Raw genomic sequence first — 19,640 nt, forward strand, 5'->3', positions numbered from 1 at the left:
TGTTTTGGATAGCAAGATTGTATGGAGCATGGAGCATTTGACGGTACCGTCATGTAAGTAATCCACTCGAGCAAAACCCTAAAAACCCAAATTAATCGAGAGAGATGAAGAGAAAGAGAGTAGAAAAAGAAGAAGCAGCTGAGAAGAAGATGGAAATTGTGTGGCAAACACCGGCTAATCCTCCTGAGAAACACGATTACATCTTTCGTGACGGTAATTTTATCAAAATCACACTACAAAAGCAGCTTCTTTTGAAGATAGAAACAACAAAAGAACTCTGATTTTGTTTTTTTTTGGCGGGAATTCGCAGGGAGGCGCCACGTTAGACCTTACCACTTCGAGTTTATCTCCCATGTCAGTCACTTTAACTCGCTCACTCTCTTCTCTGCCGAGCTTTATAAAACTCTAATTATCGTCATCTCGGTATACAGGTAAAAAACCGGTGGGCGGGGAAGACGATAGTAGATTTATTTGCGGAAGAATTCAAAGGCAGACCCTATGATTATTATGTAATTATCAACTCATTTTTTTATATTAAATTCCTTTTAATCTTATTTAAAGTTTGGGGATTTTGAGTATTTGTGGAGTAATTAATGTAGGTCAGTGCTGTTAAATGTGGACGGATACAAGTTGATGGAGAAATGGTTCCTGTTTCGTACATTGTTAAATCGTCGCAGAAGATCAGCCATTTCGTGCACAGGTGTGTGCTTTTGCCGTGGTTGATTGCAAGGTTTACTTGGATAGTTTTTAACTTAACTAGAGCTTTTGTTCCCGCATGAGTATATTTTTAAAATTTGCTCTTGCACAGCTTTTATTTTATTTTTCGAAGTTGTCTCGAACTTTGAATTGATGTTGCAAAGATTGTAGGCATGAACCGCCGGTGATGGCCTGGGATGTTCCCATTCTTGATAAAGAAGATGATGTCGTAACTGTTTGGAAGCCAGCAACTGTACCTGTGAGTTATCTGTGACTTGGTTTTCCTCTTTTCATGGGTGATATTGACGTCATTCTATCTGATACTTTGAAGAGAAAAAAAAAGTTGTTATTCTATCAATGTGCTTATTAATATTTCCTGATTTTGTTGGGTCCTAGGGTATATAATATTTATTCTTATTGTTTATTGTTCTTGAAGAATTTTATCAGGTCTTAGAATTTTACTTTTAATTGCTGAGATTAGTTTAGTATGCTGCTTTCTCCTTCTTTCTATCATAATAACATTAGATAATTTTTAATAGGCCTATTTTTCTCCTAAAATGTTAGATTTTTTTAGAGAACTAGATGGTCTATGGCATATTTCCGCATATTTTCATGTGAAATTAGTCCATAAAACTAACCATACCAAGGATCTAATATAACTGTTTGATGATATTTCCTCCATTTTTTTTCTTGTTCCTTATAATTGCTATACTATTTCTGGCGTGGGAGGCATAAAGGAGAAATTGTTCCTTGCCATGTTTAACGATCAATTATGTTACAATTGTCTTTAAAACGTGACAGAAGAACTGGAGACAACCATGCATACTTATATTTGTCTTTCAATCATGTTTTGGCATCCATTTCTAAGCTTTCTGTTGGTGGAACCAGTCACCCTTGGGCAAGTTATGTTTGATTTTTAATGAGTGTGTAACAGAGCTAATATTAATTTGTGATACTGGCTTGAGTATTGTCAATAAAATGATTATATCTCATTTGATTGTCATGTTAGCCCGTGCCAGCTAAAAAAAATTGTTCATCTGTGTGCTGTTTGTGATGTGAGAGAGAGTTGAAATTCTCTGCATTACCATCTTCTGATATAGATTAGTCTCTTTTTCTGTGGTGCTAATCATAGATTAATTTCTATTCTTATATAGGTGCATCCTTGTGGTCAGTATCGCAAGAATACTGTTGTTGGCGTTCTCCAGGCAGAACATGGGTTAGCTCCCTTATTTCGTATCCGAACATGATTTACACTTGAAAGCAAGTATTGTAGCTTTTCCATGAGCTTCTTAAAAGTCTTGAATTGAGAAACTTAAATATGTTTTCTTTGTACTTCAATTTGTTTTGTCTGGTTTTCCATTTTATTTTGGATTGTTTCCCTTGACATGGTCATGCCAGCGGTTCATCGGCTAGATCGGCTTGTTTCAGGACTCCTTATCTTGGCTAGAAATGCTACAAGGGCTGACCTTTTTAGGCAAGAGGTATTTTCCGTACTGTTGTATCTTTATTACAATTATAGGTACCATGCTGCTTTGAATATGCTGGCATGACATCAGATATCTGTACTTGTGTACTGCTAAGGAATACTCATCTCTCTCTTGTTATCTGATTGTTGCAGATTGAAGCTGGCAAAGTACAGAAACAATATGTTGCAAAGGTCTTTGGGGTATTTCCTGAGGATGAGGTAGTACATATCTATGGCCCGTGATAAGAAACTACATTCTTATCTGATGATTTTTAGCTAATAAGCTCTAGATGATAGTTTAATCTTAGGGTATTTGAAGAAACAAACTATTAGAAAAAAAATGTTAAATAGTATAGTTTTGTTTTGCCAAGCAAATAGATTGGAAAAAATTTATGATCTTTTTTGTAAAATAGGTATTTAACATGAGATATAAGTGAGAAAATGACTGGTCTGCAATTGTTACGCTACCATCTTCTAAGTAGAGATTTGCCAAACCCAGAATCCATGACCTTCAGATGCATATTTTTTTATTAACCAGACATACGCGCGCATGCTTATGTCTTCTTGCAACATATTTGATATGCTGCTGAGAATGCTGTTGTTTCTTATTAAAAGTAAGCCTTTGCATGATAACACTTAAGCTTTCTTATGCATTTTCATTTCAGCAAATTGTTGATGTTAATGTTAATTACAATGCTCGAGAAGGAAGGAGCACTGTAGAGGTGAGGCTTTTTATTCATCTCTTCTATGCTTTAGGGGTGTCACTGTTTATATTAGATCCTATGGATTTCTGGTTTCCCTGTCAACTAAAGGTGTGAATATGCATTTCACAAATTATATTTCCATATGTGCTTGGCATGCTATGGAGTCATTCCTACTTCATTCATTCAAATATTATTTTGAGATTAGTACACATCCCATATTGATGCTTTGCTCATCTTCTGAAGCATCGCTTTCTTGAATGGGTACTTTATTTGTGAAGCTGTCATATACTATTATAGTGGATGCAGGTCACTTTACGTGCCCTTATTTTTTAATCACTTGCCTTGGATCTGGAGTGGCTCATATCTGGTGGGAAGGATCATTCTCATGGAGGAGAACTTTTGTTCTAAAATTTTTGGTCTTTCTACATAGGTTTTAACATGGTATGGGTAGTCTTTTTTTATGATAGAGTATAACAGTTCATTTCCATCACCCCTAGGAGTTTCTCGGTGTTCTCTGCTCTGAACCTGGGTCATGGTGCTATAGTTCTCTTTGCATAGCTCTAAGTTTGAGAGTGCTTGTGTATGATTCTTGGTGCTATATTTTTCATCCATCACTCTTAAACTTTTTGTGAGTGGGCCTCGCGTGTCCGCTTGTGCCCTGGTGCATTCTCTATGTTTCTTGCTTATATTGTATTTGCAAAGTGGCAACGCTGATTTTCTTAGTATAAGCATGCATGGTTATGGTGGGTGTTAGTAATATGGTTATTGGCCATGAGAAATGCTAAGCTGTTGGTTTGTGATGCTATTCTTTGTGCTTGATATTTATCAGTGAGATATCTTGAACCCTAATATTAGTTTTGCTATATCTATAGCTTTCTTTAGTGTTTGCAACCAAGCCTCATTTCTTTTCCCACCCTCGTTAACATCAAATATAAGGCAGAGGAAATGCCTATATTGAGTTTGTACGCCCTTTTTTATTGTCTTTACAGGTGGGTAACTCTTGTGATGGTTCTCCCATCAAGGGAAAGACTGCCTGTACAAAGTTTACAAGGATTGGCACCAATGGCATTCACAGCATTGTTTTGTGTAAACCAATCACTGGCCGAACTCATCAAGTAAGAAAAATTTTCTGACCACAGAAGCAATATTGGATATATTATGATCTTCTCCTGCTTGGTTCATAGATGCCTCAGATCTCTGTTACCCTAACTTTTCTCCTGCTTGGTTCATAGATTTCTTCTTACCATTTTTTTTTTTTATGTTAGAGATGATTGCTTTTATCCTTTATTTGTAACCACCTTCTTTACAAGAAATCTGCACCATACTTTCCTTTTCTAAAATAACCAAAATATCAATTATAGCTTAATCAACTAGGTGGGGAAGGGTTTTACCCCTGAGATTGTCATTTTGCTAAGAGAATTCCCAAACCCCAGTACCTATCTTTGGCCTGTCCTACTATAGATTGTTTGCCTTTTTAGCAACATCTCTCACATGATCTCTTTGTGGATGGGAAGAAAACCTAATCCAAGCCTCTGTATTCTAACTGCAGAAAAGGCAGATGAGATTTGTGATACTTCTGCATTCCTTTGTTTTTGTAGAGTGGACTAGTTACTAAGAATAGCAAGCCAGGTTTGAATTTGAAAAGCAAATTAGTTTCCACTAATCCAGTCTCCAGGCTATAGACCTCGGGGTTTCCCATGCACTTGCAGCACCCAAAACAATTTCACTTTCAGAAACCATGAAACACAATCTCCTTTTCATTTGATATGCTATATAGGATACAGGCTTCCAAATAAACCCTTCTATATGCACAAGATCTTCGAACTAGCAGGACTCCTGGAGACTATCTCTGTCTAATAATTTTTCAAACCACGGACTATGCAGAGGTGGATCATGCATAATGTGCATCCAACACTTCTTGAGGGGAATGCCAAGTAAACCTATAGAAAGTAGATGTGTAGTCTCAAATGGTATCACAAGTCACAAGCTTAGGGCTTTGCTTCTCTTTGCTTCTAAGCTTTAGTCAAAGAACAATCCCGGGTACACAGGCATTCCAAAAGCTCCAGTTAATTAACAAATAAGGCTGAACCAAGCCATCCAGAATGAACCATGTTGAGCAAAAGTGAACTAGGTTCATCTCACAACAGAGGCTAGATTCCATGGTACTCAAACCTTTAATGGCATAGCCTGTTCCTTCTTTGCATAGAACTTAGCTCAAACTGGTTTAATCACTTACCATTTTCCCTTTTTGCCCACTATAGACGCATTTGCTTTTGTTTTTGTAATAGCCCAGGTACTCTCTTTGGAACAGCAAGCATGCTGTAAATTACTTTTATGCAAATCTAATCTTCGTTCTTTCCTGTTTAAGCCTTATGTCTGTACTGCATTCACCATAATTTAGGAAGTTTCTCAATCCTTTAATTATTTGGTGACTCTGTCTCTTGTAGATCCGTGTCCATTTGCAATACACAGGACATCCTATAGCCAATGACATTCTTTATCTATCCGAAAATGTTACTAATCGATCTAGTGAAGGACTGAATGCTGATAGAGCTGCACACAGTCCAAACAATTGTCTTGTGCCTGAAAATAACAGTTCTGATAAGTATGAAGACAGTACCGAAGAAGATTTTGACATTGATCCTATGTGCACAAACTGTCCAAATTTGGTTCCAAAAGGGTGAGATACTTTTGTTACTAGGTGTATTGTAAAACTGTGATTAGCTGGGGGTCATGTGAGCTTTATTTTACTGTTTTCAGGTATGACGGTCATGAAGAGGGTTTATGGCTGCATTGTGTGCAATATTCTGGGTCTGGATGGGTTTATCAATGTCCATATCCGGACTGGGCGGTTCTCACCTAGTAAATCTTGGTCTTTACTTTTCCTTTGCCTTTTGTTCTATTTTTTTTCTTTTTGTAATCAACGTTAATTTTTAAATATTCATTGAGAAAAAAAATGTATTTTCACAAACAGGATTTTGACAAGGTTTCACTGTGGTTTCTGATGAAAAGATCATGCATCTTTCTTAATGATAATCGTGTGTACAAAAATTCCCGTTTTTCCGTTACAGAATTGACTTCAATGTTTCCTTCCACCGAATTCCGTTAAATGTTGAGTGCATGAAAAATAAATGGAAGAAAATTATACGTAACGATAATTATAAAAAATAATAAAGGATAACTCATGTACAGGACTTGTTTCATGGAAGTTTGAAAATTATACTTGCACAAAAAGAAAAAGAAAAAGAAAATATAGAACATAAATAATTTGAAACCATCAATTTTCACAATTGGCTCCTTGAAGTATCAAGGCATTCTTCAATCGGGTGGTTTGTGCTTAGTGTCTAGCTTGTGTTCGAAAATATATTAAAATTTATTAATTTTAAGTTAAATGTATTTTTAAAATGCACTTAAACATTGTTTAAATTATCTTTGAAGTATTTGAATGGAGTACTCATGATTTATAAATCAAAACCACCGCAAATAAATATGAAATAAATGGCCAATAATAGTATGAGTTGAATCACTATTAGAAGTTGACAAGAATCACTTTAAGTGGTCACATGATGACACAGACCGGAGTCTTATTCCACCTCTATTCTCAGAAAAGTTTGGATCGAATATATGGTATGATTCCGAGCCAAGGATTTAAGATCCATTTGTTTTCTGGCATCATGGCACAACGGGTCCTAACATAGTCTTAGATTTCATCAATCTAGGCAGAAATATCATGAACATAAAGAGATTAATTCGTTCACCAAGTTGATCAGACTAATAACAGCGCAAGATCTCAAAATTTGCCGAGCTCCACCAAGCAAAAAATAAAAACTACTTCCTAAAAGAAGAAAAGGGTTAGAGCAAAAGCAACGAAGAAAAATACTCGGCTGAGGAGGAGAGGGCTACCAGCACCTTGAAAATGTGTGGTTCTGGACATTAGTAGCTTTGGCTCTCATTAAATTTCTCACACCATAATATTCAATCACATGTGATCAATTCTTAAGACGTTACCGAAAGCAAGCACTGATCTTTAACTTTATTTAATTACTTATCGAGAGTCTAAGATAGATCACCAATTAAGGTAGGTGTTGCCAACATTGCTAAAACTCAAGCGGCTGGTCACATGTGCCTGTGGAGTGGCTACTCGTAGGTTTTCCTAGCTAGCGTTTTTGCCCTTCTTCTAACCTAAAAAAAGAAAAAACCGCAAGTGGCAAGATCATTGGTGCACACCAGGGACCCCGGGAGGATATATATATATATATATATATATATATATATATATATATATATATATATATATATATATATATATATATATGGAATGGTGTTGGTATCTCTATCCTTACGCTGGTTATACAAATAAATAAAATTCCATTTCCATTAATTTAATGAAAACATTGTTATAAACTTAAGCCATGCTGTGGCTTGAACTGTATTGAGAGTTTGAGATTGATTACTAAATAAACTATACTGCAAGATCCTAATATCCTAAAATAGGTTTTTGATTTTAGAACAAAAGAAATGACCACTTCATGCAAAATACCAAAGTTAATCTTGTTTGAGAGTAATTAAATGAACATGGTGGCTCAAAATTAAATACCAAACACTTGCAAGGTCGCAGTTATATAGTTTTGACTCTGCTACTGCTTTTTGCAAAAAAATAAAAAATAAAAATCACATGTTAGAATCCTTTTTTAATAGACTGGAACCAATCAGAGAATGTATAAATAGAAATTTTGACTTTTTTCTTTCTTTCTTTTTTTAAAAAGAAGTCTTTACCGTTGATTCCACGTGCAAGCAAGAGGTCAGAAAGAAGAGAAGGGAAGATAACTTCAATCATGATCATCAGCAATGGGTTGCAATCATCGAGACCACTAGGGTGGGATCAGAAGAAATAGAGGGAGGTGCTTGCTTTTGTGATTTCAAGCCACTCTTCCACGTTTGTTAATTTTATACCCTGTTGACTTCGACATCCACTTATTTATTCTGTTTTTCTTTATAGAGATTATTAAAGGCATAGTTTTTTAAATTGGTCTGGTTTAAGGTTTGAATTCTGAATTATTTGGATTAATTTTTTTAAAAATCAAAATGATATCATTTTAGTAAAAAAAATAAAAGTTAATGAGTTACAACCGAGTTTTGCTAGGTCAACTAGGTCGTCGGGTCAACTTACCGGGTCAGCCTGGTTACATTGGATTTTTTCTATTTTTTCTTTAATCTGGTCTAGTTTTAGCCTCGGGTCGGCCAGGTCCCTGATTGACTCACCGAGCTAGATTTCAAAACTATGATTATATGTTTAGTTGCTATGTTCATCATTTTATAATTATAATGAAACTAAAAGATTAAGTGGTTTCACAATTTCAATTACTGAAGAAGTAGAGTTATTTGTACTGTGGATTGGTACGTTGTAGTATTTTTTTTTTCACCCTTGAGAAATTGTCACTGATGTTTATTGAAAATTAATGTGTTGTTCATATATAAATTGTTTAAAAATTGATTGTATATGGAATATTATTTATTTTATTATTGTGAACTATTTAAATATAATATAAAATTTGTATAGCTATATTTGTTTTTATTATATATATTTGTTGTGGTTTTGTTAATTGATTGGTTGTTATGAGAATTGTAGGCTTGAAGATTATAATAATTATATATAAAAAAAAGTGACAAAACTTACAAAATATTTAGGACTTCTCGACAGAAATGACAACAAAAACTTCTAGAGGCAATTTCGTTGCCAACATAGTTTCTAATGGAAAATGAATGAGTACAAATCTTAATTTTTAGTATGGATCATATTGATCTGGCAATATTTTTCATTGCCAAAAAAAATAAAAATCCAATGGAAACAAAAATCCCAATGAGATATTGTCCGATGGTGTGTTTTAATTGGCAATTCCATCAACAATGCAAAAATATAGATGATATTTAGCTTAAACATCAATAAAAATATTCTATTGGTGTTTTCTAATTTATAATTAAATAAAAAATAAATTTTAAAAAATACATAATTCTTTTTAAATAATGTAAACAAAAACATGCATTTCCTAATTTCATCTTATTTATTTCTATTTACAACGCAAGTACCAGAATTTTGTATACTACTAACGGATTTTCTTGTCAGTATTTAGATACAAATTCTGTTGGAAAAACATTTATTAATAGAATCACGACGGTATCAATTCATTAAAAAACATATCATCTATGATTTTTATTTTGTAAGTCATTTATAAAAATTCAATTTAATTACTTTTAGGTTATAAAATATTAACATGCATCACAGTTTCAAAATACATAGACAGCTCACTTTATAATGAATTAGTGGGCATAAGTAAATGGAAAAAAGTTCAATAAATCTTTTTGAAATTTTAACCATCAATTTTACAAGAACAGGTTGGAAATGCAAACACGGCAAGAGAAAATATTTTATTACTTTATGTTGATAACTAGAGTGAAAAACGTAAACGTCTGATAAAGTCTCATGAGACCCTGTAGACAACGTTGCAACGAAGCTCAGTCCAAAGTCCAAAAGAGGTACACAAGAAATGTATATATTGAGTATTATTAAGAAGTTAATATAAAAATGCTTTTAAAATCTTATTCAATAATTAAATATTTAAGTTGGGGTTATTATTTGATATTTAATTAAGTGACATATCGTAAGTTAAAATCCTATCACTCCCTCAATCTTTTTCTAAATCTAAATCTTTTTATTTTGAATATATAAATATTATATGTTATTCTAGAGACAAGCGTTAAAAACTCTTCAGATGAAATGTGACAAACCATCTAGTTGAAGTGATTTTTTTGTGTGAGAAAAGGTGTGTTTTGATGACTCTGGTGATTGAAAGGTTTGGCAAGTACCTGGAAACATGGCCAAAGACGCTCTCGGAATGGTAAGCTTGGAAGAGCTGCAGGATGCAAGTGTGTGATGAAAAAGCAAGAGGATAATTGCCCATATAAATGGCAAAGGGGGTGATTGTTGGAATATTGCCAATTATGTGGCTGCCATTGTCAAAGAAAGAGACTACAATGGTGGGTTGTTGGTGGCAACCAACAACCATTGTCTAATGTCAAAGTTTGGTAAGTTTGGCAGCCACAATTGTTGACAAAAAAGCAAGAGGAGTTGCCATGAATGCCTATAAATAGAGGCATACATTAGAGAACAAAATGAGAGGGTTGAGAGAGGGATAGTAGAGCCAAAGATGTGAAAAATGCAGGAGAGAGTGAGTTGCCAAGGCAGCTAGCAGTAGCTGCCATTGCAGCACTAAGAAGAGAAAAATAGAGTGAGGTTGAGAGTTGTCAAAGAGGGGATGATTCCTCCTCCTTTATTTTTGTAAATCTTGTACTCTTCCTATATAATGCAATGGCTTTTCCTATGGATGTAGGCGGTTTGCCGAACCACGTTAAATATTATGTCAGTGTGCTTAGCCTCCAATGAACGAATATCAGAACATCACCAGTCGGAATTCCCAACATTATTTTGTTAATATCTATGCATTTATAGTCGTGTTTAAATATAATGTTAATAAATAAAAGTTTGTGATTACAAATCGATCATATTTCTAATATGATTATCAATATTTTCATATACTAATGTTTTCATTTTATAAAAAGGATAATTTAAAATATGTATACCAACCAATTATTCTATATATAAATGATTAAATATGCTAAATAAAATAAAAATATAGTTTATTTTTTTGGAGTCTGAAAATCATCATATATATATGTTAACAAGAACGGTTCAAAGGTCCCATAAAAAAGAAAAACACAAGTATAACATAAAAAAAAACTAGCGGTCCCATAAAAAACAAATATAAATGTAACTGGACCTGATTGATCTACAAGTAGTTAAATAACAAGGAAAAGCTTGTCGATTTAATTACAAGTTAAAAGCAAAGGGTACTCTAAGACATGTAATTAGGCAAAAAAACGAGAAAAGACAAATATAGATTAGATGCTCTAGAGTATAGATGACCCTAATTAGGGCTACATGTATAGCTTATGTACAAGAAGTCCAAAGGAACTTAACTGGAATTTAAGGAACCCAATAATACAAATTAGATATTATCCATGCAATGTCCTCCCATCATTGCTATAAATAGCTAACATCCGCTGCCCACTAATACAAATTAACACGGTAAGAGTTTCTTTCGAGAAATACAAGCAACTTGGTTTTTGATCGTGAGGGAGAGAGCTGCACAAGAGAGACTTGATACATACATATATATAGTTCTTTCTTTTTTTTGCAGCAGCAGCAGCAGAGAGATGGCCTTGCATTTTACATGGGTGTTCGGTTTTGGTCTTTTAGGTATATAAACAAGCTAAGTGCCAGCTTGTTAATGTCGAGGGTTATTTTCTTATTTTATTGGTTTTATAATATATAATTTAAATGAATTTACTTAATTTTTACTATCCTATTCAAATTGTTAAGCTTATTATTATACACGTAAGAATTAATCTATTAATTTATTATCAGTAAACTACTGAACTCTCTATTTATCAAATTATTTTTTCGTGCTCAAGACTCAATACTTATAATTAACGAATTGTAGGGGTGGAATCATGAAAAGTAGGAAAGAATACAAACTAGAATGAATGTGCAAAAGTTATAGGGATGAAAATGTAAAAATAATTGTTACGTGAGATGGCTCGTTTCACATGAATAACTTCAGATTCATATAGAATTATAAATCTATCCTAATCTGCTCTAATCTTAACTTAATCCACACTTACCCTTCATCGTCTCCTCTCACCATACAGTTGAATGTCTCAACTTTAAGGATAATAAGGCGGTTCTACATCGATCGAGATGAAACTTCTTGATGCATGGAAATTATTAAGCTTCTTTGCATAATATTTTGGATAATTTTCTCTCTCTCAGTGTACTATCTTCAAGAAAATGGTTCAGATTATTACACTCATTTTGCTTCTATTAATTTTCTTTTTGGCTGCCAATTGTAGGCAACATCATCTCCTGTTTGGTCTGCCTTGCTCCTTTGTAAGTCTTACTTACTCCGCAAATCTCCAGTTTTCCACATACTCAATAATTACCTTCCTCTATAAATTTTACTAAATTGTGATAACCAATTAAAAAATATATATCACAGGCCAACTTTTTATCAAATCTGCAAGAAGAAAACAAGCCAAGGGTTTCAATCTATCCCATATGTGATTGCACTATTCAGTGCAATGCTTTGGCTGTTCTATGCAACTTTTAGTGAGAATGCCATGCTTCTTATCACCATTAATTCCTTCGCCTTTTTCATGGAGATCGGCTATATTGCTGTCTACCTTTTCTACGCCACCAAGGAGGACAAAGTATGTATATCTACTTTCACCTCAATATCGCTGCATGTCTACCTCAAAATGTGAAAAGGGTCCTTATTTTCACATTATTGGCTTACTAATTTGAAGTAATTAATTTCGTGCAGATTCTGACTTTCAAGCTTCTCCTGTTGTTCAATATTTTCGGGTTCGGTCTCATCTGTGCACTAAGTCTCTTACTAACAGAAGGCACTAAACGTGTCAAAGTTCTAGGATGGATTTGCATGGTATTTGCTCTCTGTGTTTTTGTCGCACCTCTTGGCGTTGTGGTCAGTAACTTGAGCATGCAACTCAAATATCAACAGTTGCATATTTTAAAGAAAATATTGCACTAGGATATTCGTTTTCCTAATACGTAATTGTATTTTGCAGAGAAAAGTTATAAGAACAAAGAGCGTGGAATTCATGCCTTTTTCTTTGTCTTTCTTCCTCACTCTGAGTGCAGTGATGTGGTTCTTTTATGGTTATCTAAAGAAAGACAAGTTTGTTGCTGTAAGTTCAATATGATATCTTCCAAAAAAAACGTACAATTAAGGTTTTATTTAAATTATTATCCTAATTTATGATTGTTTTTGTTTTGAATCAACAGATTCCGAACATCTTGGGGTTCATTTTCGGTATCCTCCAGATGGTGCTTTATCTAATCTATAGGAACCCCAAGAAAAATGAGGTGGCGGAGCCAAAAACTCAAGAATTGTCTGAACAATATTGCTCCGACATAAACATTGCTATGCCAAAGCTGAATGAGGGTGGTGGAAATGAGGTGTTTGAAGCTCATTCTGCAAAGGATCAAACCAAGGAGGCCATGGATGTCACGAACAAAGTTTAATTTATAGCTAATCCGCCATTTCTGTTTTACTTTGAAGAATAGGAGAGTGGCTACATAAGTTGTATTACCTTCTTGTATGAAAGAATGCATGCTACATGGTTGTGTCATGTGCACGTAAACAAAATAAAATAACCTGTTTACTGTAGAACCAGTCTTCTATATATTTTAGAAATTAAAATAAAATAGCTAAATTTAGAAAGATAAAAAAAAGGATGTGAAACTTGTTTTATTTAGTTTCAAAAATTATAATTAAAGTGTTGTTTATGATTTTTAGTAAATCATAGACATATTTCAGTGTCTTCTAAGCTATTCAACCTTGCATAATTTTTATTGTTAATCTCTTTTAATAATACTAATATATATATAAAAAAATTCTGTTAGCAAAAAAATTATCTAGTAAAATAATTCATAAAAAACAAACTTGAACAAAAAATATGCTATTAATATCATTGTCTCCAAAAAGATGGAGGTAACATATCACATACACTCCACAATCACTCGTAAAGAAAATAACATTTTTTTTATATAAAAAAAATAAAACAGTCTTAATATTTAATACATTTAATAGAAAACAAAATATATTGGAGTTGTAAAATTACACAATAAAGTATATCTTCAGATATTAAAGATATAAACTGCAAAATAAATAAGATGTTAAAATTTAGATCTTGAAATAATTAGGATTTAATCCAATAATGTATAAATTTTCTCATTAATAGAGATTTGTTTTGGATATTAGAAAAAAACCAACAAATATAAATTTGACCTAAAAAATAATCAAACAACAATGCAGGTTATTTTAGATAGGATATATTAGGAGTAATGTATTTTTTATTTTTGCATAACCAATTTCTTATCTGAATTTTTATAAATCATAGAGTTTCTAACAATCATAATATTAAAAAGAATACTCCTACTAATCCGTCTAATCATAATTTTATAATTATATTTAAAATCTTCTCCTTCCCAACATCACTTTTCAAAAACGTCTTTAAACCATGACATTTGATGTCCCTCTACGACACATGGATTGACTTTTGAATTTTTTATCCGGTGACTAAGGCATTTATATATATGGGTCATGTTATTTAACCTCATGGAGTGTGAAGAGAATAATTGCTTTTCCTTGCCTGCAACCTCCGTGAATGGGAAGTGTGGGTAGAAAATAATCATCGGCGAGATAAATGGTACTGCTCTTTCACGTAGAAAAATGTGCACGCGACTTTTGGGAATTCAAGCTAATATAAAATCCAATTAACATTAACATTAACATTAGGATTAAAACTCATGTCAATTTAAGGCAACACGTTTTTTTTTGACTCCTTCTTAGATTTGGATATGTCAACATGCAGATGTTTCACGTCAGTTGATACACGTCTCGTCCCAGGCTTCTTCACTTCAGAAAGATTTGCCAAAAGATCTTGATATATATATATATATATATATATATATATATATATATATATATATATATATATATATATATATATATATATATCAAGATCTTTGCTTTTTTAAAAACTCATCCCTCCCGTTAACCTTTTCTTAATTTTATGGCTCAAAAAGTCAATATCAGAAATAAAAGTCATAATTAACCACTTATTGGTTTCTTGACTTGAATATTTAAAGTCTCTTTGATACTCTTTTTAGTAAGATCACATTTGTCCTTGAGTTTATTGTAAACTTTAGCGAGACGTTGGTCCTGGCCCTTTACTGTCATTTTAATATTTTATTCTTTTAATTATTCTTTTTTTTCCTTTATTTTTTTATACTCCAAGAAAAATTTTGCTGACATGATTCTTAAATAATATTATAAATTTTTACTTGAATTTTACTAATTTATTTTTAAATTATTAAATTTTTGATATGAAAATAAGAATACTAATAATAAATAATTTATTAAATCTTTATTGAAATCAATTGCTTATTATTAGAATATTTAAATAGATTTAGAACATGATTTTATTATATTTATTATTTTGTTTCAATCACATAAAATATGAATATATTATTTCAATATTTTTTGTAACATGCTTTAATAATTTCATATTAATTTTATAAATTATTCTATAAAATGCTCTGCATCAAAATATTGTATGAACAAGACCCTGCTGCCTTTCTTTTATTTTCTTACACTATTTAGTATAGCAAGGCCCTAGGCCAAGACAACCCATTGGGCTGCAGCCCTTGGGGTCGTGACACGTCAGCTTGTGTCATTTAACCTTTATTCATCTTTGTCGTGAGGTTAACATCAAGTTACTTAAAATTTATTATTTTTATTAAAAAATAATGTATATTGATTTTTTTAATATTAAATGGATCAAATGTAAATGAATTTAATTTAGTTAACCGATCATAAATTAATTTAATCAAGATAATATTAAAATCAATTTAACTTAACAAATAATCCGAATCAAGTTTTATATCACGTTTTTTAGTCAATTCATCAAATTAGATAAGACTGGACAGCTATGAATAGAAAAAATAATTATTTAATCTCTAATTTTATTCTGATTAAACTTTGAAGTTCTAGTGGACCAAATTAGGGATAACTACAACTACGAATCAACCCCCCAAAAAAAAACAATTTTACAAATCAGTCCCAAACATTATTGTTTTCACAATAATTGACTCAACGTTTCTCAGCTATAACCCCATAAAATTGTACTCACGGAAATGAATACAAGCACAATAGTACCCAATCCATCATCATCAATGTCCAATCCGAGCTCTAAGTCTTATTTATTAACCCATCAGCGAAGATAGCATTATATAAAATATGATTTTGATTTATTTTTAAAATATTTTTTGTTTAAAAATATATCAAGATAATATTTTTTTAAAAAATTAATTTTTAATATAAACATATTAAAAAAATTCAAAAACATAAAAAAATTAATTTTAAATAATTATTTTTTAAAATATAGTAAAATATCATTTAGAATACAATTCAAAATGATAAACAAGAAGAAAAGGTTTTGGCTAGGTTGATATTATGGACTGGATGGGTTTATGAATTTCCATCTATATTCAGACTCACGATTCTTGGTTAATTATTTTTTTTTCTATTATTTATTTATTATTTATTTCTTGATATTTTTTTAAGAAAAATATTCAGACCTGAATTTAAAAAAATTCAGATATTTTTTTGAGTGAAAAGATCGTGCCTTTTAATCACGAGTGTGTACAAAAATCATTTTAATCAAACGTTTTAAAATTTTAATTATTCATATCATATAACAAATTCATGGCAATGGTTTCTTGCAAAGAAAGGATTTGACCCTTTTTTTCTGTGTGTTATTCCATGATTATTAATGTGCTTTCAGGATTTGACCCCTCGCTGTCGTTTATGTTGGAAAATTTGCTGTACTGAAAAGAAGAAAAGTAATTAGGCTCAAAGAGGAGGACCTGACTAGGCGTATTAGTGGGGGTTCATGGATTAGAGATTCAATTTTCCTTTTTCTTTTTAATTAATTTAATGCTAATATTGGATGAGCCATTTTCTGACACAAGCATTACATGAGCCATTTTCTGTCTTAATCAATCGACAAAAACACAAACAATCGGATTAGGGTTTTAGTTTCTTTTTTATCATGCTTACGTGTATCTAATTTTAAGTAATCATCTATTTATAGATGGTATTTGAATATTGTGAAAATTTTATTTTCCTGTAAATGACCTTTCAATTTGTAAAGGGTCATCTTATAAATAATTACCTTTTGATTAATATACTCGATTATTATATATATATAAAAAATCCAACTAACAATGTTCTTCTTTTCTTTGCAGAATTAATCATTCATTGAAGTGTTACAATTAAACTAACAATTCCAGACTTCTGAGCAAACTTAATATGTAATACTTTAACAAATGATAACTGAAATTCAAGAACAAAGAAGTTAATTGCAAAAAACACTTAAAAATTTTGATTTTTTTGTTTAAAATAATTTTTTTTATGTTTTCATATTATTTTGATGCGCTAATGTCAAAAATTTTATTTTAATATATTTTTAAGCGAGAAATACTTTGAATCGCCACCACAATCCCAAACAACTTACAAGTCAGCTGTTTATAGCTTAATTGATACACAAGTTTTGAAGATACCCTGAAGGTGATGGCATTACTAATTCAACTACATGTTTTTGGCGATGGAAAACATTACAGGTTCACTTTGTTCTTAATTTGGTGAAAAAGGAGAGAGCAGGACAGCCATTTGAGGGAACCCACAAATGAAGAATAAATGCTTGCTTGCAAAACTCCTGAATTTGCTGTAGCTTGGGTTATCATCCATTGTTCCAGTTAAGTTTATGGCATGGGAGTCTACACGTGTGACTTTAATATCAAGTAGACTAGTGCTTTAATGTATGATCTGGAAAAGAAATGTTCATGCGCATAATACACATGACGAGGATTTGTTTTTATTTGAAAAAATAAACGTGTAATTGAAAATTTCTTTATGTTAAATAAAGTGTTAATTAAGTATATAACTATGGTCCGCTCAAGGGTCAATATAAGAATGTGCCCAAGAGAATCTCAACATTTTTATATTTCCCCATTACTTTTCCTAACTATGTATTAATTTATAGATATAATTAACTATTTATTTATAGCTAATTATGTGTATCTTTTTTTTTTTATTGAAATTTCACATGTTGGTTTAAACTTTTAAATTTAAATGATTATTTAACTTAATATCAAAACTTCTTCTGTCAATCAACTTATCAAGAGATTCAATCTTAATATTTTATTCTAATTTGATGTTTTAGAGACCTAATTATGAAAGACCGTTTTCGAATTTCTTTTAAAATCTAGATTGAATGATTAATTAATAATTGATTTTGTTGATTAGAGAATGTACGCACTCGAAGTTTTTAAAGCTTTATTTGCAAAAGTATGATTTCTGATGACTGAATCAAATTTGGATCACATTGTTTACAATATCCAAACTTACGCAAGGAAAACTTATGGCAGGCAAAATATTTGGCAGTCTCCTGAAATACAAAAACATCCAATATTTTTTTTTTTGATTTACGTGGGTGTTCGGGCCAGCTTGCGCGCACCACGACTAATCCTACGGCTCACTGAACACCCTGCAAACCCAGTAGGTATGTAAAACACCGCAGGGATAATAGACATACACATTAAAACTCGAACCTAGAAACAACAGGAGGAGACAAGCCCCTCCTGTCGCCAGACCAAGACCTTCGGTGTAAATCTTTACGAGTAATTATTTGAACCTTTTAAGAAGCTAGACCCCATCTTATCTATAAAGTGGATGGTCTCCAACAAAAAACAAAAAATCAAATCGAAAAAAGAGAAGAAAGGTTGCCATTATGCACAGTCTGCTTATGGCATGCCATTGAGTGCCGTGAGTGATTTCAATCAAAACAGGATTAGTCCAGTACGTAATTAATTACAAAATCTCCATCATCTTAGTAATATTTTCGAATGTCTTAACAGCCCAAAATTATAGTATAAATTAGAAGTTTATTGCCAGCTACATCCCACCAGGATATTGTCCGATTGATTGATGAATTCGATCGGTCCTACCTTCTACTTTCAGGTATTAATAGCTCCTTCATTATTCTTATTCCTAGTATAAAAAATGCTAATAATTTGAAAGATATTTTTATGCCTATCAATTTGGTGAGAAGCATTATTTCAAAGTTGCTAGCAATCAGACCGAAGCATGTTATGTCAAAAGTCATTAGTAATTATTAAAATGTTTTCATCAAAGGAAGGCAAATTTTAAACTTTCATATCTTGTTAAGTCGATGTTGATATTGCTTATTTTCAAAAATATAAAAAAATAAAAAAAATTAAAATTTTTTTTTAAAAAAAGGAAAGGAAAAGTTGAGGGACTAACATGAAAACCTAGCAACACTTTTCTATAAATACCATGCTACAGTGAAAAACAAAAGGGGGAGAAAAAAAGTGAGGGCGGAGGAGAAAAATTTTACTGGGGAGGGCAGCCAAACAAAAGAAAAAACCTAACCTAAACTCATCTACAGGGAGCCGCCACCCCCATCTTCTTTGATTCTTTTGCTCCCGAAACAAAAAAAAACCGTTTCCCTCCTTGGCAGTTGGTTCTCTCCCAAACCGACACAAACCGGCGCCATCCTTCACCCATCTCCTGCAGCCTCTCAACCTGCTCCCCTTCACCAAACGATCTCCCTGGTTTTCCTTCTTTCCCTGCACACAAACCCCCCTTTTCAGCCGCTCAAACCCCATCTCCATCTTCCTCTGAAAGGAAACCAGAGCCCCCACTCCCCGTCATCTGCCTCTCGCAGCCTCTCCAGCCGCCACCCTCTTTTGTGCAGAGACATGAGAGAACCTCACCTCTCCCTTTCCCCGATATTCATTTGGCTTGGAGAAACAAGGACCCCCCCAGCCCCTCACGTTTTGGTTCCTGCCCCGGCCAGACCTCACAGATCATCCCTCTCCATCACCAGCAGTCCTCTGTTGCCTCAACGCCGGTGAAATAAGAAAAAGAGGAGAAGGGACTGAGCTTAATGTGGTCCGTTCCCCCTCCTTAGACCCCTGCTGGCCTCACCGCCGACCAAAGAAGAAGGAGGGGTCGACGATCTACTTGATCCAGTGGGTATCTGACTGCGCG

The 19,640-nt window shown here is 32.7% G+C and overlaps 2 protein-coding genes across 5 annotated transcripts; both read left to right on the plus strand.

The window, feature by feature from the left end:
* The first annotated feature begins 4 nt into the window (after positions 1-4).
* On the plus strand, positions 5-5,895 carry LOC133675867 (RNA pseudouridine synthase 7). 4 transcript variants are annotated; one of them, XM_062097391.1, is made up of 12 exons: positions 7-213; positions 311-354; positions 432-509; positions 600-700; positions 868-955; positions 1,851-1,929; positions 2,095-2,177; positions 2,315-2,380; positions 2,827-2,883; positions 3,855-3,980; positions 5,313-5,545; positions 5,626-5,895. In XM_062097391.1, exons 1-12 carry the CDS (start codon positions 105-107, stop codon positions 5,726-5,728), a joined length of 1,167 nt encoding a protein of 388 aa, XP_061953375.1. In that variant the 5' UTR covers positions 7-104; the 3' UTR covers positions 5,729-5,895. The 4 variants fall into 4 exon arrangements, with proteins under 4 accessions (XP_061953376.1, XP_061953375.1, XP_061953377.1 ...); XM_062097393.1 differs by having other exon boundaries at positions 186-213; positions 861-955; XM_062097394.1 differs by having other exon boundaries at positions 186-213; positions 605-700.
* A 5,241-nt stretch (positions 5,896-11,136) lies between these two features.
* Positions 11,137-13,024, plus strand: LOC133675305 (bidirectional sugar transporter SWEET10-like). Its single transcript, XM_062096645.1, has 6 exons — positions 11,137-11,179; positions 11,833-11,869; positions 11,979-12,189; positions 12,303-12,464; positions 12,568-12,687; positions 12,785-13,024. The coding sequence occupies exons 1-6, from the start codon at positions 11,137-11,139 to the stop codon at positions 13,022-13,024; spliced, it is 813 nt and encodes a 270-aa protein (XP_061952629.1).
* Positions 13,025-19,640: the final 6,616 nt, after the last annotated feature.

This window comes from Populus nigra, chromosome 16 (assembly GCF_951802175.1).
Source record: "Populus nigra chromosome 16, ddPopNigr1.1, whole genome shotgun sequence".
Lineage (NCBI taxonomy): Eukaryota > Viridiplantae > Streptophyta > Magnoliopsida > Malpighiales > Salicaceae > Populus > Populus nigra.